Source organism: Phaenicophaeus curvirostris, chromosome 2 (genome assembly GCF_032191515.1).
Source record: "Phaenicophaeus curvirostris isolate KB17595 chromosome 2, BPBGC_Pcur_1.0, whole genome shotgun sequence".
NCBI classification, from domain to species: Eukaryota; Metazoa; Chordata; class Aves; order Cuculiformes; family Cuculidae; genus Phaenicophaeus; species Phaenicophaeus curvirostris.
In genome coordinates, this window is record NC_091393.1 from 117,259,008 (window position 1) to 117,276,196 (window position 17,189).

The 17,189-nt window shown below is 58.1% G+C and overlaps 1 protein-coding gene across 2 annotated transcripts; it reads right to left on the reverse strand.

The window, feature by feature from the left end:
* Window positions 1–661: 661 nt before the first annotated feature.
* Window positions 662–14,054, reverse strand: KIF3C (kinesin family member 3C). Of its 2 annotated transcripts, XM_069850645.1 has the most exons (8): window positions 12,634–14,054; window positions 8,776–8,877; window positions 8,565–8,687; window positions 8,350–8,468; window positions 6,729–6,845; window positions 5,989–6,097; window positions 5,338–5,513; window positions 662–4,233 (listed from the first exon to the last, which is right to left on the reverse strand). In XM_069850645.1, exons 1-8 carry the CDS (start codon window positions 14,038–14,040, stop codon window positions 4,140–4,142), a joined length of 2,247 nt encoding a protein of 748 aa, XP_069706746.1. In that variant the 5' UTR covers window positions 14,041–14,054; the 3' UTR covers window positions 662–4,139. The 2 variants fall into 2 exon arrangements, with proteins under 2 accessions (XP_069706746.1, XP_069706747.1); XM_069850646.1 differs by lacking the exons at window positions 662–4,233; window positions 5,338–5,513; window positions 5,989–6,097; window positions 6,729–6,845 and adding an exon at window positions 6,855–7,023.
* Between the last annotated feature and the right edge of the window lie 3,135 nt (window positions 14,055–17,189).

A 17,189-nucleotide genomic window follows, 5' to 3' on the forward strand; every position in this document is an offset into this window, starting at 1 on the left:
CATGGAAAAACCCTTTGACCTTCTCTGCACCCTTCATGTGGGATTTCTGAACTCCTTGGAATAAGCACCTTGGAATAACTCCTTCCAGTACTGAAAGGGCTGAAAGCAAAGCTGAGGAGGGGCAGGGACAGGACAAGGGAGAACGGTTTGAAGCTGAAAGAGGGGAGATTGAGATGAGATAAAGGCTGGCGCAGGCTGTGAAGAGAGGGTGTGGAGTCTCCTTCTTCAGAGAGATCCAAACCCACCTGGATACGCTTCCATGCAACTGCTGGAGGTGACCCTGCTTTAGCAGGGTGGGTGGACTGGTTGAGCTCCAGAGAGCCCTTCCAACCTCACCATTCCATGATTTTCTGACCTTTTTCCCAGTGAAGCTTCCCACAAATGACAGTTGTCATAGTACAACCTCTCCATCTCACACTAAAAAGGTGAAATTCCTGGAGAAATCCAGGTGGGCAGGCACTGGTACTCCTGTTCTCACAGCAGCAGGAACCCTAATCCCAAATCCCCGTCTCCAAACACACACAATCCATGAGGTCCCAGCAAGCAGGGAACACGATGCGGAGGGGCACTTACTCGCATTGACCATCAGCCGCGGCACCGTGACACTGTTGGGTTCCAGCCACCCAGCGCGGCGGATGAAGGAGGCTGGAGACACCCTTGGCAATGTTCATTCCTTTATTGGTGCCATCACCAGTTTTCTGAAGGGCGCTGGCGCTTTCTGCCCGTTCCCAGCACCAGGACAAAAGCTACGTTACAGCATATTGAGGTGTCCATCCAAAGCCAGGGGGGTGAGATTAATGCCCTCTCTCCGTCTGTATGTATAATATATATATATTTATATATGTCCTGTATATTCCTATGTATAGAGTGACGAGGATGGGCCACCGTACAGTAAACTTTTGAGTTCTAAATAAATCACCAGAGCAACAGGCACAAAAATTTGGTCCTAATCCAGGCCCTCCCCTTGCCAATCAACCCAAACCCACCCCCTCCCCAAAAAAAAACCTCGGAAACCCCAAAAAAACCGAACAATTAAACAACAAAACGAAGCCCCAGCTCCATCCCCCTCTGGGATTCGCCCCTGTACAGTCACTCATGCCGATGGAGAACAGATCCCTTGGGACACACACACACACTCACACACATTCCTATGTCAATACACACGCACCAACAGAGACCAGAGAACATTACAAATGTACATCGGAGGCTGCTGCCGCGACGCAGAGGCTGCGGAGCCACCCCAGGCAGAGGGACAATGCTGTCAGCTCACCCGCTCTCAGCTCGAAGCACCAGCAGCTGCTCACAGCCTTCCTCGGGGTTGTGCTGAGGAGGCTGGGAGGTCGGTGGCGGCGTGGAGAGAGACGGAGCGAGCACATGGGACGTTGCCAGACCCACGCGCGCAACAGATGCGAGACAAGCGATGCTTGGACGCTGGAAGCAGCTCAGCCTGTGCCCTGCACCAGGTACACACGTGTCCAACCTGTGCTGACCTGGAAGGGCTTCCAAGCGGAGCCCATCGTGAAGGAGCTAGACCCGTCCTTTGCCGTGACATAGATGAGTACCAGCTGTGGGAGACCGGTATGGAGCACGTCCACCCTTCAACACGATGCTCCATGGCGTGGGGCAAGCCAGGGGGAAAGAGAGGACACCATCCGCTCCTGAACTTCATCTCCACGCCCTAGGTAGAAAACTGAGCTAAGAGGCTCTCTCCCTGCTTCACCACCTCAGGGCTGCACGAGCTGCTGATCTGGCTGAAGAAGAACTTGGGGCAATGAGAAAACAAGGAACGGAGGAAAATACATTTCTACAGGACTCCCTGCAGCCAGCTTCTCCCCTTTCCCAGGTCCGTCCTTCCTGACCCTATCCTGAAACCAAAATAAAGAACTGGGTCTCCCATCCACCAGGATTCCCGGGGCCAGAGCCAGCTTGCTCTGGCAATGCGCACAGACAACCCCATGGCTGCTGGCAACACCTACAGAGAGGAGTGCAGCCCAAGCCGTGGAAGGTACCCTTCTCCCATTCCTAAAATGCCCTTTCTCCTGCACACTCCTTCCCATGCTGAGCACAGACCTGAGCTCGGTTCTGGGAACAACCACAGCTTCCCAAATCACCTACAAGCCAGCTGCTGGGGTGAGAAGGCAACAAGGATCTTGGAGGCAGAGGGTTCCATGGAGCACAGGTAGGGAAAGGAAGATGGTGGGAGAGGAAAATGATCAAGAACAGGAGGCAGGACCACTCTGGCTGGGTGGGAAGTGCACTGCTCTGAAGGAGAAGCAACTGCTGTTCCTGCTCCATGTCTGTGCCTCATTCCCTCTACCTCCCTCACCCTGGTTCCCACATGCAGAAGCTGTTGGGATAAGCAATGATGAGGCCTTCGGTAGAAGATACTCTCTTCATCACCACAAGACAGTGGGAGGCCCTGGCTGCCCAGAGCAGTCATGGATGCCCCATCCCTGGAGGTGTTCAAGGCCAGGTTGGATGTGGCTTTGAGCAACTTGATCCAGTGGGAGGTGTCCCTGCCCATGGCCGGGCATTGGTACTACATGGGCTTTGAGGTCCCTTCCAACTCAAACCATTCCACAATTCCATGATTCTGAGACACTGTCCCTACCTGTAGTCTTCACAGATCTGCCTTCTCAGGGACCAGCCTCAGTAGCCACTCCTCTGAAGACTGGAATCCTCCCACCTGAACCTGGGTGTTGCTCCCTCATTCATTAGGATCTTTGTCAAACAAACAGATCTCCTCTATCTCCACACATCTGGAGCCACAGCTCTGCTGAATTGCTGAATCTCTCAGGAACACCAAGCAATGTCCTGGAACCTACATGTGCTGCTCCCTGGGATGGGTTTCAGATCACCAGAGTGGCCTTACAGCTTGCCTCCTCTTAGCCATTACCCGTTTCAGGTCCATCCCCACGGAAAGTTCTCCCAGCTATGAGGTGACCTTCATGTGGTCTTACGCAGCCAGGAGAAGAGCGATGTTGACATGACTCCTGTAGACCACCCCATCCCTGGAGGTGTTCCCATCCCTGGGCAGGATGGATGAGGCCAGGTTGGATGGGACTTTGAGCAACCTGATCCAGTGGGAGGTGTCCTTGACCATGGCAGGCACATTGGAACCCCATGATCTTGAAGGTCCCTTCCAACCCAAAGCACTCTATGATTCTATTATCTTGTCCTGTGTTTCTTCATTGACAGAATGGTGGATGCTCTTCCCTTGGTTTCACTTCAGCAGCATCGCTCCTCAGACTACATGTACCTTTGGGAGAGAAGGGTGGAAGGGGATGGAGACATCCATCTCCTTAAGGAGTTAAATACCCGCATAGTCAGGGACGGGAGCATTCTGGGTGTCAGGCAGCTGAAGAGGACAAGTCCAGCATCTCCAGAGCGCGGTGGAGGTGAATAAAGCCCCAGCACCACTGGGACTGACTTGGTTTGGTTAATCTGCAAGACCTGTGGCATTCCTGGAATGACAGCCATGCCCAGAGGTCAATGAGATGTCACTGCTGCCACCAGTGTTGATGCAGGCTGGAGAGTCCCTCTGGGCCTCTTGACAAGCCCAGCGCAAGGTGGTGCCACCACAACATCTCCAAATCCTTGTAGAAATCACCAAATTCCCTGGGATCCAGCAAAGCAAACGCAGCACCCGAGTCCGGAGTTGCCTCACATTCTGCAAAAAGCACCGGAGAGGGGCACATGCCCTCTCCTGCCTACTCAGTGGAGCATGATGGTGGCACCTGGAGGTGCCAACCCTGGCAGTGTCCCCGTGTCCCAGCCCTGCACGGGGGCTGCGGTGGCGGCAGGGGTGCTCAGCTGGTCAGCGTGGTGCCTACTGCCAGCCTTGGGTGGCCTCCAGTCCGAAGGCGCCTCTTGACTCTGCGCATCAACCACTCCATAAATAAATAGGTTAAATAAATAAAGTGACAGATCCGGATTGGGGAGGGGGAGTAGAAGGAAGGAGAGGGCAGCTCCCCTTGCCCTCATGAGCGTCTCACACAAACACAGGCGCGCACAAAGTAGCTGAAGACAAAGACGAACTGGGACCAGTGGAGATGCTGCCAGCCGGGGCCCTTCCTTGGCCACCGGTGGGACACAGTCCTCGCTGCAAGGCGGTGCGGGGGACGAGGGCGTCCGGGACGTCACTCCTGAGCTGGCAGCGTGGTGGCGCGTGGGGAGCTGGGGGCAAGGGAGACATGCGTGGTGGAGGATGGCAGTGACCGCGGCGTCTGGCACCTGGAGGGGGAGATAAACAAGGAAAACTTGGTTACATAGAATCATTAAAGTTGGAAAGGACCTCTAAGACCAAGTCCAACCACCAGCCCAACCCCAACATGCCCAACAAACCATGTCCCAAGGTGCCACGGCCACACAGTTTTCGAACACCTCCAGGGATGGAAACTCTACTACTGCCCTGGGCAGCCTCTGCCAGGGCTTCACCATGAATGACGTGTCTTCACAATGAAGACGTTTTTTCCCAATATCCAATCTACAGCTCCCCCGGCACAACTTGAGGCAACTTCGTCTCATCCCATCGCTTTTTCCTTGGGAGGCCAACCCCCATCTGGTTCCAACCTCCTTTCCAGGAACTGCAGAGTGATGAGGTCACCCCTCAGCATCCTCTTCTCCCGACTAAACAGCCCCAGGGCCCTCAGCCACTCCTCCTAAGACCTGTTCTCTATATCCTCACCAGCTTCGTTGCCCTTTGTTTCCTTCTCCTTCCCTTTTCTCCTTCCCCCCTTCCCTGCCTCCCACTTTCCCCAATATCCAGCCTTCTCCTCAGTCTTTGGTGCAGGAAGCCCGCCCGAGGACACCCAGCAATAGTCAGGACAATACCTTTTGTCTTTCTTCTCAGGCAGATGTATATCATCAAATCACAGAATGGTTTGCGTGGGTAGTGACCTCAAAGCCCACCCAGTTCCAACCCTCTGCCTTGGGCAGGGACACCTCCCACTGGATCAGGTTGCTCCAAGCCCCATCCAACCTGGCCTTGAACACCTCCAGGGATGGGGCAGCCACCACTTCTTTGGGCAACCTGGGCCAGGGCCACCCCCCACCTTCACAGGAAAACATTTCTTCCTGAGATCTCATCTCAATCACCCCTCTTTCAGCTGAAAACCTGTTTTTCATACTCATCCATCAGCTGTTACCAAGGCAACATCAGCCAGATTTTAAAATACATCACACCCCAGCTACTCATGGGCAGTTTCAACCCCAAGAGGAATGGGTGGCTCCACTGTGACTCCTCCTCCTGCCTCCACCCACATGCTGCCTGCACAGAGCATCCTGAGCCACACCACAAGGGAACACCACTGTGTCCCCTTGTCCACCAGTACTCACCAAGAGCGGGACTTCCTCACCCGGGACGCTGCTGGTCGCTCCAGGAGGCTGTCCAGGTGCATCAGCCTCTCCAGGTGGAGAGCCCGGGGATCCTGCTCTGCCGGGTCCCTGCTCCGCTCAAACTCGAAGATGGCTGGAGGGGAGAGGTCCAGCTCCAAGATCATGATGTTCTCAGCCTGCAGCAGGACAGGACAAAGAAAAAGCCAACACCACTAGTCATCGCATGGCAAAACACAGCACCAACTCTTGCAAGTGTGCACTGCCGAGAGAAGCTGATGGGCACACCAGGGAGTGGGACCCTCCTCTGGCTGACACTGTCTCAGGACAAGCTAGAAACTGGATCCCAGGCTCCCTGCTGTGCTCAGAAGGCAAGGCTGAATGTCTTGTCCTTTCAAATAGCAGGACCTGCCACAGCCAGCAGCTCAACCGGCTGAGAACATGGCAACTGATTCTGTCAGGTGGGAGGATAAAGTTGGGAGCTTGATCTGACCTATCTCAAATCATCCCTACCCATCTACTCAGCCAGCCAGCCAATGACCCATCCATCCATCCATCCATCTATCCATCCATCCATCCATCCATCCATCCATCCATCCCATGTATCCAATGATTCCTTGTCCCTTCAGCACGCACCAGTGCCCTCGGACGTACCCGGTACCGAGGATGAGATCCCATGGCCATGGCCACGCGGGCGTACTGGCTGATGGGTCTCTTGTAGCCCACTGCAGAGGTAGGTCGCCTCTTCATTTGGTTGCTGTTTCTAAAAGATTAATTAAGAGAGGAACATGTATTAAAGAACATAGAATCACAGAATCATTAAGGTCAGAAAAGCCCTCTCAGCTCATCCAGTCCAACCGTCAGTCCAACCCCACTGTGCCAACCAAACCATGTCCCAAAGTGCCATGGCCACACGGTTTTTGAACCCCTCCAGGGATGGGGACTCCACCACTGCTCTGGGCAGCCTCTGTCAGGGCTTCACCACTATTTTGGTACGGAAATTGTTCTCAATATCCAATCTAAACCTCCCCTGGTGCAACTTGAGGCCATTTCCTTTTGTCCTCCCACTTGTTCCTTGGGATCAGAGCCCGACCCCCGCTTGGCTCCAACCTCCTTTCTGGGAGCTCCAGGGATCGATGAGGTCTCCCCTCAGCCTCCTCTTCTCCAGGCTAAGTACCTACTAAAAATGTGTCCAAACAGTAACGAATGGAGCTCATCTACACTGAGTGAAGTCCCTTCCTGGTGGGGCTTGGCTTGGAGATGATTTCCACAGTAGGCACCTGCAAGCATCCCTGCGTCCCTGCTGTCCTTCCCAGCCCAGGGGACATCCCTGCCCTGCAGGAAGAGGTTCTGTGCCTGCGGGTCAGCAGCACTGGGCAGAGCTGGGGACGTACCCTCCAGTGGGTACCAGCGGCTGGAACTTCCACTGGTCCTCATCGCCATCGAAGTACAGGCGGTTCATGATCTTGTTCTTCTCTTCTGGTGGGATGAAGTTCTCGATGATCAGGTACCTGAGCGAGCGACCGGCCAAGGGAGAGAGAGAGCGGGAGCAACAGGGTGGGAAGGAGCAGGAGAGGAAGGAGTTAAGGTGACGAGAGACAGGAAACAGGTTGGAAAGGGAGAGGAAAGGGAGGAAGAGAGGGAGACACAGGGAAATGGGAAAACATCCAGAAGACGGAAATGGAGAGGCTGAAGCAACAGATCATATAATCATAGAATCCCAGGGTCGTTTAGGTTGGAGAAGACCTTTAAGATCATCAAGTCCAATCCTTAACCTCACACTGCCAACCCCACCAGTGAACCTTGTCCCAGAACACCACATCCACACAGCTTTTAAATTTCTCCAGGGATGAGGACTCCACCAGTGCCGTGGGCAACCTCTGCCAGTGCCTGACAAACCTTTCCATGAACAGATATTCCCTAATATCCAATCCCCTGGCACAACTTGAGGCCGTTTCCTCTCATCTCATCCCTTGTTCCTTGGGAGAAGAACCCAAGGCCTCCCTGACTCCAAACTCCTTTCTGGGAGCTGCAGACAGTCATGAGGTCTCCTCTCAGCCTCCTTTTGTCCACACTAAACAGCCCCAGGGCCCTCAGCTGCTCCCAGAACCCCTGGGCTCCAGCCCCTTCCCCAGCTCTGTTCCCCTTCTCCGCACGCGCTCCAGCAACAGATCCGGCCACCGGAGAGACAAGTGCAGCAGGAGAGGGAGCGCAGAGGACGGTCATCAGAGAGGGGCGCACACACCCAGGCAGCTCGGGGGGTTCCGTGCAGGCAGGAAGCCTCATCTCCCCTCTGGATCTGTCCCCTGCCCCTGACTAGAAAACAAAAGTAAGAACGACCCAAAATGGACCCCAAATGGAATCTTTATTTCCACCTTTTTAGGGGGAAAACTGAGCAGCTGAAGGAAATTGTTTTGAGCCCATGAGTTGCTTCATAGAGCTGCCAGATTTTAAAAAGTTTAACTCATGTTTGAAAGGAAAAGAAGCAAAACTCGAGGTGAAATTTGGTTTCTACTGAAAGTATAAATATTTTATCTGGAAAATGCTAAAATACATTTGTGTCTGGGTGGGATTTTTTAAAGCTATTGATAAGATTATTGCTTGAAGTGAAAACAAATCCACTTGAGCTAGTGGACCAGCAGCTGCATCTCCTACTTGGAGGTTCCTGGTGGGAAAACTCTGCCTGGCTTTGCTGGCTGCCACCGTAGTGCCGGGCACTCCCGAAGGGCTGGGGGCTTGCCCTGAGTCCCACTCAAGCAGCTCCCTCTCTGGTGACCACACTGGGCCAGAGCTGGTCTCCAGGACTTTGGGGTAGTCAGCTCCAGCTGCCAATGCAACATCCCCAAACTCAACTGCAGTGCGCGCTGCCAGCTCCCCAGCTCTGCCCAGCGCACCCCAGTTCTCTGTGCACCCAAACTCTCCCCTTCGCACCCCAATTCTGCCCTGCGCATCCCAGCTCTGCCCTGCGCACCCCGCACGGCTACACCCAAGCATGAGGGATTCGTGACCACCTACTTGAGCTTCAGCTCCCTCGTCTGCTCGTTCTGAGCCTCCTCCAGGTCCTGCCGCACGCGGATGTACTCATCGTGCTGGTCCTGGATCTCCGCCTTCACGGCCTGCAGCTTGGCATAGAGCTGGCGAGAGAGCAGCCCCTCAGTCCCACGGCTCCAGGAGCTCCGGCAAGCCCCGGCAGCCGCAGGAACGTTCATCCCCGCCTGCCACGCTCTCACCTTCTTCAGCTTCTTGGTTTTGATCTCCACTTCCTGCTGCAGGGAGGTGTACGTCTCCCGCAGCTCCATGGTCTCCTCGTCCCGCAGCAACATCTCCTGCTGCATCTCCCGCTCCCGGCGTTTCTGCAGTGCAGGGGGAAACGCTCAGAGCTAGGAGTGGGAATCGGCCCCGCAGGACACCCCCATCCAGGTCTGACCCCGAAACCATTACCTGCTCGGCTATCTCCTGCCGCTTCAGCTCCAGCATCTTCTGCTGCTCATTGGTGTGGTCCACGATGGTCCTGCCGCCGATGAGTAGCTTGCTCTCCATCGCCTGGGGGACAGAGCGGGGTCAAGGTCAGCACGGCCCCATAGCATTTGCCCTGGCCACCCTCGCCGGACGGTCACCCCCATTCCTGGTCCCCGTCCTAGGGTCCCTGTTCTCGCCCCTGGGTTCAGGGAGGTGGGACCTTTCGGTGCCGCACATGCTTTGACTCCAGCTTATGTGGAGGAGGCTGCGCATGGATATTGATGAGCTGGGGGCTGGTTCGCAGCCAGAAGCAGGGGGTCCAAGTGACGTGTCCCCCTCCCCAGAAACCCAGTGGAAGCCTCTGGCACTGAGCCCAGGCTGTTGCGGCTCCTGCTTCCTTCCGCACAGCTGCGAGCCCACGGGATGCGGCGGATGTGCAGCAGCTGCCGGCAGTGGGGACGCGGTCCTGGCCGCCCACCCCCAGACAAGTCACGCCGAGCCGTGCTGTGCCGAGCCACATCAAGCTGTGCTGTGCCAAGCTGGGTGGGGGGGTCTCTGCCCCAAGCAGCCCCCGGGACCTGCTGCAGGGGCACCACGCGCAGCAGCGCTTCCCGCAGCTCAGCCGGGCTCTGGGACTGTGCGTTCACACCCCAACCCACCCTGTCCTGAGCCGCTTAGTCCACCCCGTCACCCTCAGCCCAGCTGCAACTGCCTTTGCCTCATGTGGGAACGGGGCTCCCCGAGCCCAGGGCTGCAACTCACACACACACACGTGTGCACGTCCACAGACACAAGTGCAGACACTCCCACACACACGTGTGCACACAAACATGGGCACACACACGTATCGAACGGTTTGAGTTAGAAGAGACCTTAAAGATCAACCAATTCCAAGCCCCTGCCATGTGTAGGGATACCTCCCATCAGACCAGGTTGCTTAAAGCCTCATCCAACCTGGCCTTGAACACCTCCAGGGATGGGACAGCCACCACTTCCCTGGGTAACCTGTTCCAGTGCCTCACCACCTTTATTGGGAATAAATTCCTCCTTATGTCTATTCTAAATCTGCCCCTCTCCAGTTTAAAGCCGTTCCCCCTCATCCTATCACTCCATGCCTTTGTGAAAATTCCCTCCCCAGCTTTCTCCCCAGCTTCAGGTACTGGAAGGTCACTATAAGGTCTTCTCCGAGCCTTCTCTTCTAAAGGCTGAACAACCCCAACTCTCTCAGCCTGTCCTCGTATGGGAGGTGCTCCAGCCCTCCGATCATCTTTGTAGCCTCCTTTGGACTCAATGATCTAAAAGGTCTTTTCCAACCTAGTGGTTCTATGACTTGAGGTCCCTCTGCACCCCTGGAACAAGAGCCCTGAATGCAAAGTTCCCTCCTGCATCCCCTGCTGCCACAGCCACGGGCTGTGACACCACGCGACGCTGGCACTGGGGTCACATGGATCACCAGGCAGTGCCGGGGCAATATCTGCTCTTATTTTACCCCTGTTATTCCCCCTATATTCCCTCCCTGGTTTTCCCCTACTACTCACTTATTTTCTCCCTATTTTTCCCCAACTTTTCCTCTATTTTAATTCTATTTCCCCCCATTTTTCCATATTTCCCTCATTTTTCCACATTTTCCCCCTATTGTCCCTCTATTTCCCACATTACTGCCTTATTCTTTCCCATTTCCCCCACTCTTCACCTATTATTCTCCTATTTTCCCTTTATTTCCCCTCTATTTTTCCCCTATTATTCCCCTATTTCCCTTCTATTCTTCCCCCATTGTCTCCCTATTTCCCCCATTTCACTTCTTTTTCTCTATTTCCCCCTATGTTTTTTTCCATTTTCTTCCCATTTTCCCCTTTCTCCCATTATTCCCTCATTTTCCCTCTTTTTCCCCTATTTTTCCTCCATTTGCCCCCCACCACTTTCCCTCTATTTTTCCCCTATGTCTCCCTTATCTTTCCTCCATTCCCCTCCTGTTTTTCCCCTATTTTCCCCTCTACTTTCCCCCTATTTCCCCCCTACTTTTCCTCTATTTCTCCCCTACTTTTCCCCTATTTCCCCCTACTCCTCCCCTATTTACTGCCTATTTTTCCCTGCAGGGTTCACCACCCACTGCCACCTTTACCGTGGGATTAAGGGGTTTCTTAGCGCTGTTTTCTCCCTCCCTCTAACAAGGACGACTCCCAGTCTTCCTTAGAATCATAGAATCATAAAATAACCAGGTTGGAAGAGACCCACCGGATCATCAAGTCCAACCATTCCATCAATCACTAAACCATTTCCCTCAGCACCTCGTCCACCCGTCCCTTAAACCCCTCCAGGGAAGGTGACTCAGCCCCCTCCCTGGGCAGCCTCTGCCAGTGCCCAATGACCCTTTCTGTGAAATTTTTTTTCCTAATGTCCAGCATAAATCTCCCCTGGCAGAGCTTGAGGCCATTCCCTCTTGTCCTGTCCCCTGTCACTTGGGAGAAGAGGTCAGCTCCCTCCTCTCCACAACCTCCTTTCAGGCAGTTGTAGAGAGCAATGAGGTCTCCCCTCAGCCTCCTCTTCTCCAGGCTAAACACCCCCAGCTCTCTCAGCCGTTCCTCATAAGGCCTGTTCTCCAGCCCCTTCACCAGCTTCGTTGCTCTTCTCTGGACTCGCTCACCTGGGAACCAAGACGCGTATCTGTGTGCCGTGGCGCTCAGCCGCTTGCCAAGGGGCTCATCTGAACAACCATGGTGCACATCTGGGTGCCGAGGTGCTTATCTGGGAGCCGAGGTGCTTTTCTGGGCATCACGGGGCACATCTGGATGCCCATCTGGGTGCTGAGGTGCTTACTTGGGCACCTCCTTGCCTGGTTCTGCTGTGCGGCAGAGCTGCCCGTGGGCTCCTTGCAGCCCCCAGAGCCCCCCGCGACGTCCCCCTGGCCACATGTCACCGGTGTGACTGTCCCGTACCACCCAGCACACCGAGCAGCTCCGAAGGCCACCAAAGGGGATGCGGAGTCATCTTGCCTCCAGCCCTGCTGTGTTACTCAGCAGTTCCAGGGCAGCTGGTGGCCCCGAGCCAGCCCGGTGCCAGCGCAGGCATCCAGGCATCATCACGCGTCCCTGGGGCTGCACAAACACAGCGCTGGCCGTGGAGGAGGGGATGAGCGCGTCCCTCTGCTCAGCCCCTGAATTTCCAGGTGGGAACCAACACTGGGGGCTCATCCTCGCCTGGAGGGCTCCATGCCAGGTCTCCACTGCATCCGGGCCACCGTGGTGACGGAGGGGCTGTGTCGGAGCGTGACGAGGCAGGGCAGGGTGCCGGGGCTCCTTCCCCATCGCTGTGGCCGTTGTCCTGGCTCCATGTTGATGCTGGGCGGGTGAGGGGGGTTCAAGACCCCCCCATCCTCACCAGGGAAGTCAGTGGTGGCACCTCAGAGCCTGGCATGGCCACTTGGAGCTGGGCTGGCGCCGCCACGGTCCTGCTCGCACTCAGCCCCACATCCCTGAGCATCCCTGAGCCAACCCTGCTCCAGCTCCAGGCTGCCAGGAAGGATTTGAGGTGGGGAGGAGGGGGTCCCTGCAGAGCAGCATCGCTCCCCACCCCAAAGTGCTTTGTTGTGCTGAGAGGGGACAGGAGCCGAGCACGGCAAACTCGTGCCACCAGTGGTCCTCTCCCTCATGGACCTTCCCACCCCGCACCCCCAGGAGCTCCCACATCATGCAAATCCATGCCTGAGGGCAACCCCAGCCCAGCGTGGCTTGGGGTACCTCGCTCAGACACCCATCCTGCTTGGACACCCTCTTTGGGACCCATTCAAGGGGCTGGAGGCAAAGCAGGGCTTTCTCCACTGCCACTCATGTTGACACCTACCTTGTACTTGGCGGCCAGCAGCTCCGTGGCCTCCTGCTCCTTCCGCAGATCCTCGATCATCTTCTCCTTCTCCTGCAGCAGCTTCTGCTTCTCCTCGCTCACCAGGCTGTGGTCATCCTGGATAGCGGCTTTTTCCTCTTCCAGCCTCTCCTTCTGCTCCTTCAAGTAATTCTTCATGTTCTTCTCCAGGCCATCCTCATTATCGTCCTCCCCTTCGTTCTCAGTGGCGCTTTCCCCATCCATCGCTTTCTTCCTCCGGCTGCTCCTTCTCCTCTTCTTCCCCAGCATCCCGCGTTTCTCCAGCTGGGCTTTCAGCCGGACGATCTCCTCCTGGAACTCCCGCAGCAAGGTGTCCTTGGGGTCCTCGTTCACCCGGGGCTTGTTCTTGATGTTCTTGGCCCTGTTGGCGAACCTGAGGGTGGAGAGGCTCTCCTCGTAGCTGTGAGAGGCTGGGCCCAAGGTGGCCACCATGATTGTCTTGGCGTTGCCCCCAAGGGAGTCCTGCAGCAGGCGGGTCAGCTTGGAGTCCCGGTAGGGGATGTGCGTGCTCTTGCCGTCCACGAGAGCGGAGATGACGTTGCCCAGGGCCGAGAGGGAGAGGTTGATCTTGGATGCTTCCTTGGGGCGCTCTCCCTGGGCCCCCATTTTGCTCTGTCGCTCGCTGCCGGCCAGGTCCACCAGGTTGAGCTTGCCGACGCGGATGTGCTCCTCGCCGTCGGGCCCCGTCTCGCTGCACTCGACGGTGATGAGGAAGATGGCGTGGGAGCGTGAGCTGCGCTCGTTCATGTTGGTGCTGCCCACCGAGCGCGTCTGGCTGCCCAGGTTCATGACGTGCTCGATCTCCTTGACGTTCTTGGTGACGAAGGAGGAGAGGTCCTTGATGTAGACCCCCGTCTCGGGGTTCTCCTTCAGCTCCAGCTTCTTGCTCTGGTCCTTGGCCAGGAGGTCCCGGATCTCCTCCTGGTAGATCTCCAGGTAGGAGGCCCTCACCAGGTACTGCTGGTTCTGCGAGCGCGAGATGTGGGTGAAGATGTGCTCGAAGGAGCTGGGGATGATGCCCCTCTTGTCGGGCTCGGCCCAGACGCCCTGCATGGTGTAGGTTTTCCCGGTGCCGGTTTGCCCGTAGGCCAAGACGGTCCCGTTGAAGCCTTGGAGCACGGAATCGATCAGCGGCCTCACGGTCTCGTCGTACAGGTCGGCCTGCTTGGAGTCGGCGTCGTAGACGGCGTCGAAGGTGAAGGTCTTGGGCAGCTCCCCCGGGGCGGCGCGGGGGCTGCGGATGCTCACCTGGCCCAGCCGCACGTCCAGCTGCACCACCCGCTCGCAGCCCGCCGCCTCCTCCCGCCGGCTCAGCGGCCGGCACCGCGCCACCACCTTCAGCGCCTCGCAGCGCGCCCGCCCGGCCATGGCGGGGGAAGCCGGGGTCGCGGGGGGAGGATCCGCGCTCGGCCCTGCGGCCCCTCCGGCCGCGCCGGGACCGGGCCGGGGCCGCCTGGCTGAGGGCAGCGCGGCCGCCGCGCCCGGGGCGGGGGACGGCAGCGAGGGGCGGGGCCCTGAGAGGGGAGGCGGGAAGTGATTGGCCGAGCAGGCGACGGGGGGCGGGGACTAAGGGGAGAGCGAGCGGTGATTGGCTGAGGCCGCTGAGGGAGGCGGGGTTTAAGAAGAGGGGGGATCGGCGGCGGCCGCACCCTGGAGCGGGGACAACGGCGAGGGGCGGGGCCTGAGGGGGTGGGCGCGACGTGATTGGCCGAGGCGGTGCAGGGGGGCGGGGCTCGAGATGGGAGGGAGCGGTGATTGGCTGCGGCCGCGCCCCGGCCGTCAGCGGAGGGACATGATTGGCTCCCGCCGCGGGGAGGGGCGGGGCCTCGGCTGCGGCAGCGCCTCGCGGACGACAAGAGGGAGAGGCAGGGGCTGAGCGAGGAGGCGCGACGTGATTGGCTGAGGCGGCGCCGAGGGGCAGGGACTAAGAGGAGATTGAGCCGTGATTGGCTGCCGCCGCGGGAGGGGCGGGGCCTAAGAGGAGGGGTGATTGGCAGCGGCCGCGCCCTAGTGCGGGGACGGGAGCGAGGAGCTGGGTCTGAGGTGGCCGAGGCAGAGGGGAGGGGTGGGGCCTGAGGGGAGATTGAGCTGTGATTGGCTGCGGCTACGCCCCGCCGTCTGCGGGGGGACGTGATTGGCTCCCGCTGTGGGGAGGGGCGGGGCCTCGGCTGCGACCGCGCCTCGCGGACAACGGTGGCGGGGTCTGGCGACGGCGCGATGAGATTGGCTGAGGCGGCGCGAAGGGGCGGGGCCTAAGGGAGGGGTGAGCGATGATTGGCTGCGGGGAGGGGCGGGGTGTTTGTGTAGAGCTGACTGGCAGGGGCAGCGGCGAGGGGCGGGGCCTAAGGGGAGAGTGAGCGGTGATTGGCGACGGCCGCTGGGAGGGGCGGGGCCTAAGAGGAGGGGTGATTGGCAGCGGCCGCTCCCGGGTGCGGGGACGGCAGCGAGGGGCGGGGCTTGACAGTGGCGCGACATGATTGTCTGCGGCCACGGGGAGGGGTCTGAACGGGGAGTGAGCGGTGATTGGCTGCGGCCGCGCCTCCTCCGTCTGCGAGGACAGGAGGGAGAGGCGGGGCCTGGGGGAAGGGCACGGTGATTGGCTGCAGCCGCCGGAAGGGGCGGGGCCTGAGGAGAGAGGTGGGCGGTGATTGGTTGCAGCCGCGGTGGCCTGGGGGGCGGGGGTGAGCCGCGGCGCGGTGCACGCCGGGAGTTGTAGTCCAGGCTGGGGCGGGGCTGGGATGTCAGAGGGATGCAGGAGGCAGAACAGGGATTCAGGATGTGGGATAAGGGATGCAGGGCTGGGATACGGGATGCAAGGTACAGAATGAAGGGCTGGGATGTGGGATGCAAGGTACAGAATGTAGGACTGTGGTGAAGGATGCGGGTCTGGGATGCAGGATGTGGGATAAAGAATGCAGAATTGGAGCAGGACTGGGATGCAGAGTGCAGGATGCGGGATACGGAATGCGGGAGCGGGAGGCAGAATGCAGGTTGCGAGGTGTAGGGAGTGGGATACAGGATGGTGGATAAAGAACGCAGGACTGGGATATGGAATGAGGATGCAGGACTGAGAGCCAGGATGAGGGGTTGGGATGTGTGAGGGAGGGTTCGCCGTTGGGATACAAGATGCATGTGATGCGGGATGCAGGATTGGGATGCAGGATGCACGATTTGTGTGTGGGACACAGGGTAACTTCATCCCAGGATGAAGGGATGCAGGGTACTGGATGCAGGACTAGGACGCACAACGGAGGGCGCTGCATGTGGGATCCATGTTTAGAACCACCGTTTGGGATGCAGGAGAATGCTGTGGGGAGCAGGGTGCATAGCACACGATGTGGGATAAAGGATGTGGGGTGCAGGATGCAGGATAGGGCAGGGAAGGTGCCCATCTTGGGCCTGGCAGCTGAGACAGGAGCATCTCCCCACTTCCATCTTCCGTGGGTCCGCAGCAGCCACCCTGTGGTATTTGGGGGTGGGGAGCTCTGCGTGTCCCCAACCACAGCAAATCCCAGCCTCCCAGTCCCTGTCCTGTCCCTCTGCCAGCCCCGGCGCGGCTGGCACATCCCTGCACGGCATCACATGCATCCCAGTGGGAATGATCCCCTGTGCCCTTTGGGAGAGGCAGCTGGGGGCTTCGTGGGGAGATCAACCACCCACGCCCTTAATGAAGTCCCAGCAGCCAGAGATTAGCCCATAATTAATTAATTAGGGTATTTGCTGCCTGGTGTGATCCAAGGGCTCTGGATTCAGGAGGAGTTTTGTGGGGGGAGGGAGCGGAGGTCCTCTCTCCAAGGCACAGCCCCAGCGATGGAGGGGACAGAGGTGACAAAGGAGGGCATGAGGGGAAGGGGGATGGAGGGAGAGGGAATTCGCAGGGGTTGGAGAGATGGAGTAGGAGGGAGGGAGATGAGGGGAGAGGGAAATGGGATGTGGAGGGGCAGCGGAGAAGGGATGCAGGAGGATGGAGATGAGGAGGAGGAGGATGGAGATGATGGAGATGATGGAGAGGGGGGTAGCAACAGTGGAGGGCATGACAGGGATGTGGAAGGGGGATGCAGCAGGGATGGAGGGAGGTGGAAGTGGGATGGGAGGGGCAATGTGAAGGGGGTGCAGGGGGGAGGGAGGAGATGATGGGCAAGGTAGAGAGGAATGGAAGGGCAGTAGAGGGGGATGGAGAGGAGGTGGAGGGATGGAGGGAGGCGGAGGAGGGTTGGAGAGGCAGTGGAGGGGATGGAAGGACTATGGAGAGGGGATGGAGAAGGGGGTGTGGGGAGTTGGGAAGGGTGGAGTGGAATGGAGAGGGCAGAGGAAGATGAAGAGGCAATGGGGGGAAGGTGGGGAGACTCTGGAGAGGGGCTGGAGAAGACATGGAGGGGGCAATGGGGAGACAGAGGGAGTAGAGAACAGAAGGAGAGGATGGGGGGTGTGGGGGCTATGAAGGGGGTGCCTGCTGGGGCCTGGGCTGCCCCAGTCCCTGTGCTGGAGGATGGGGCCAGGGCACCACACAGCACGTG

Coding starts and splice junctions, on each gene's coding strand:
- KIF3C (XM_069850645.1), bottom strand. CDS start 14,040: ATGGCCGGGCGGGCGCGCTGCGAGGCGCTGAAGGTGGTGGCGCGGTGC. Junction 6,098..6,728: donor CCGCTGGTACCCACTGGAGG/GTACGTCCCCAG, acceptor TTAATCTTTTAG/AAACAGCAACCAAATGAAGA. Junction 5,514..5,988: donor GATCTCATCCTCGGTACCGG/GTACGTCCGAGG, acceptor GTCCTGCTGCAG/GCTGAGAACATCATGATCTT.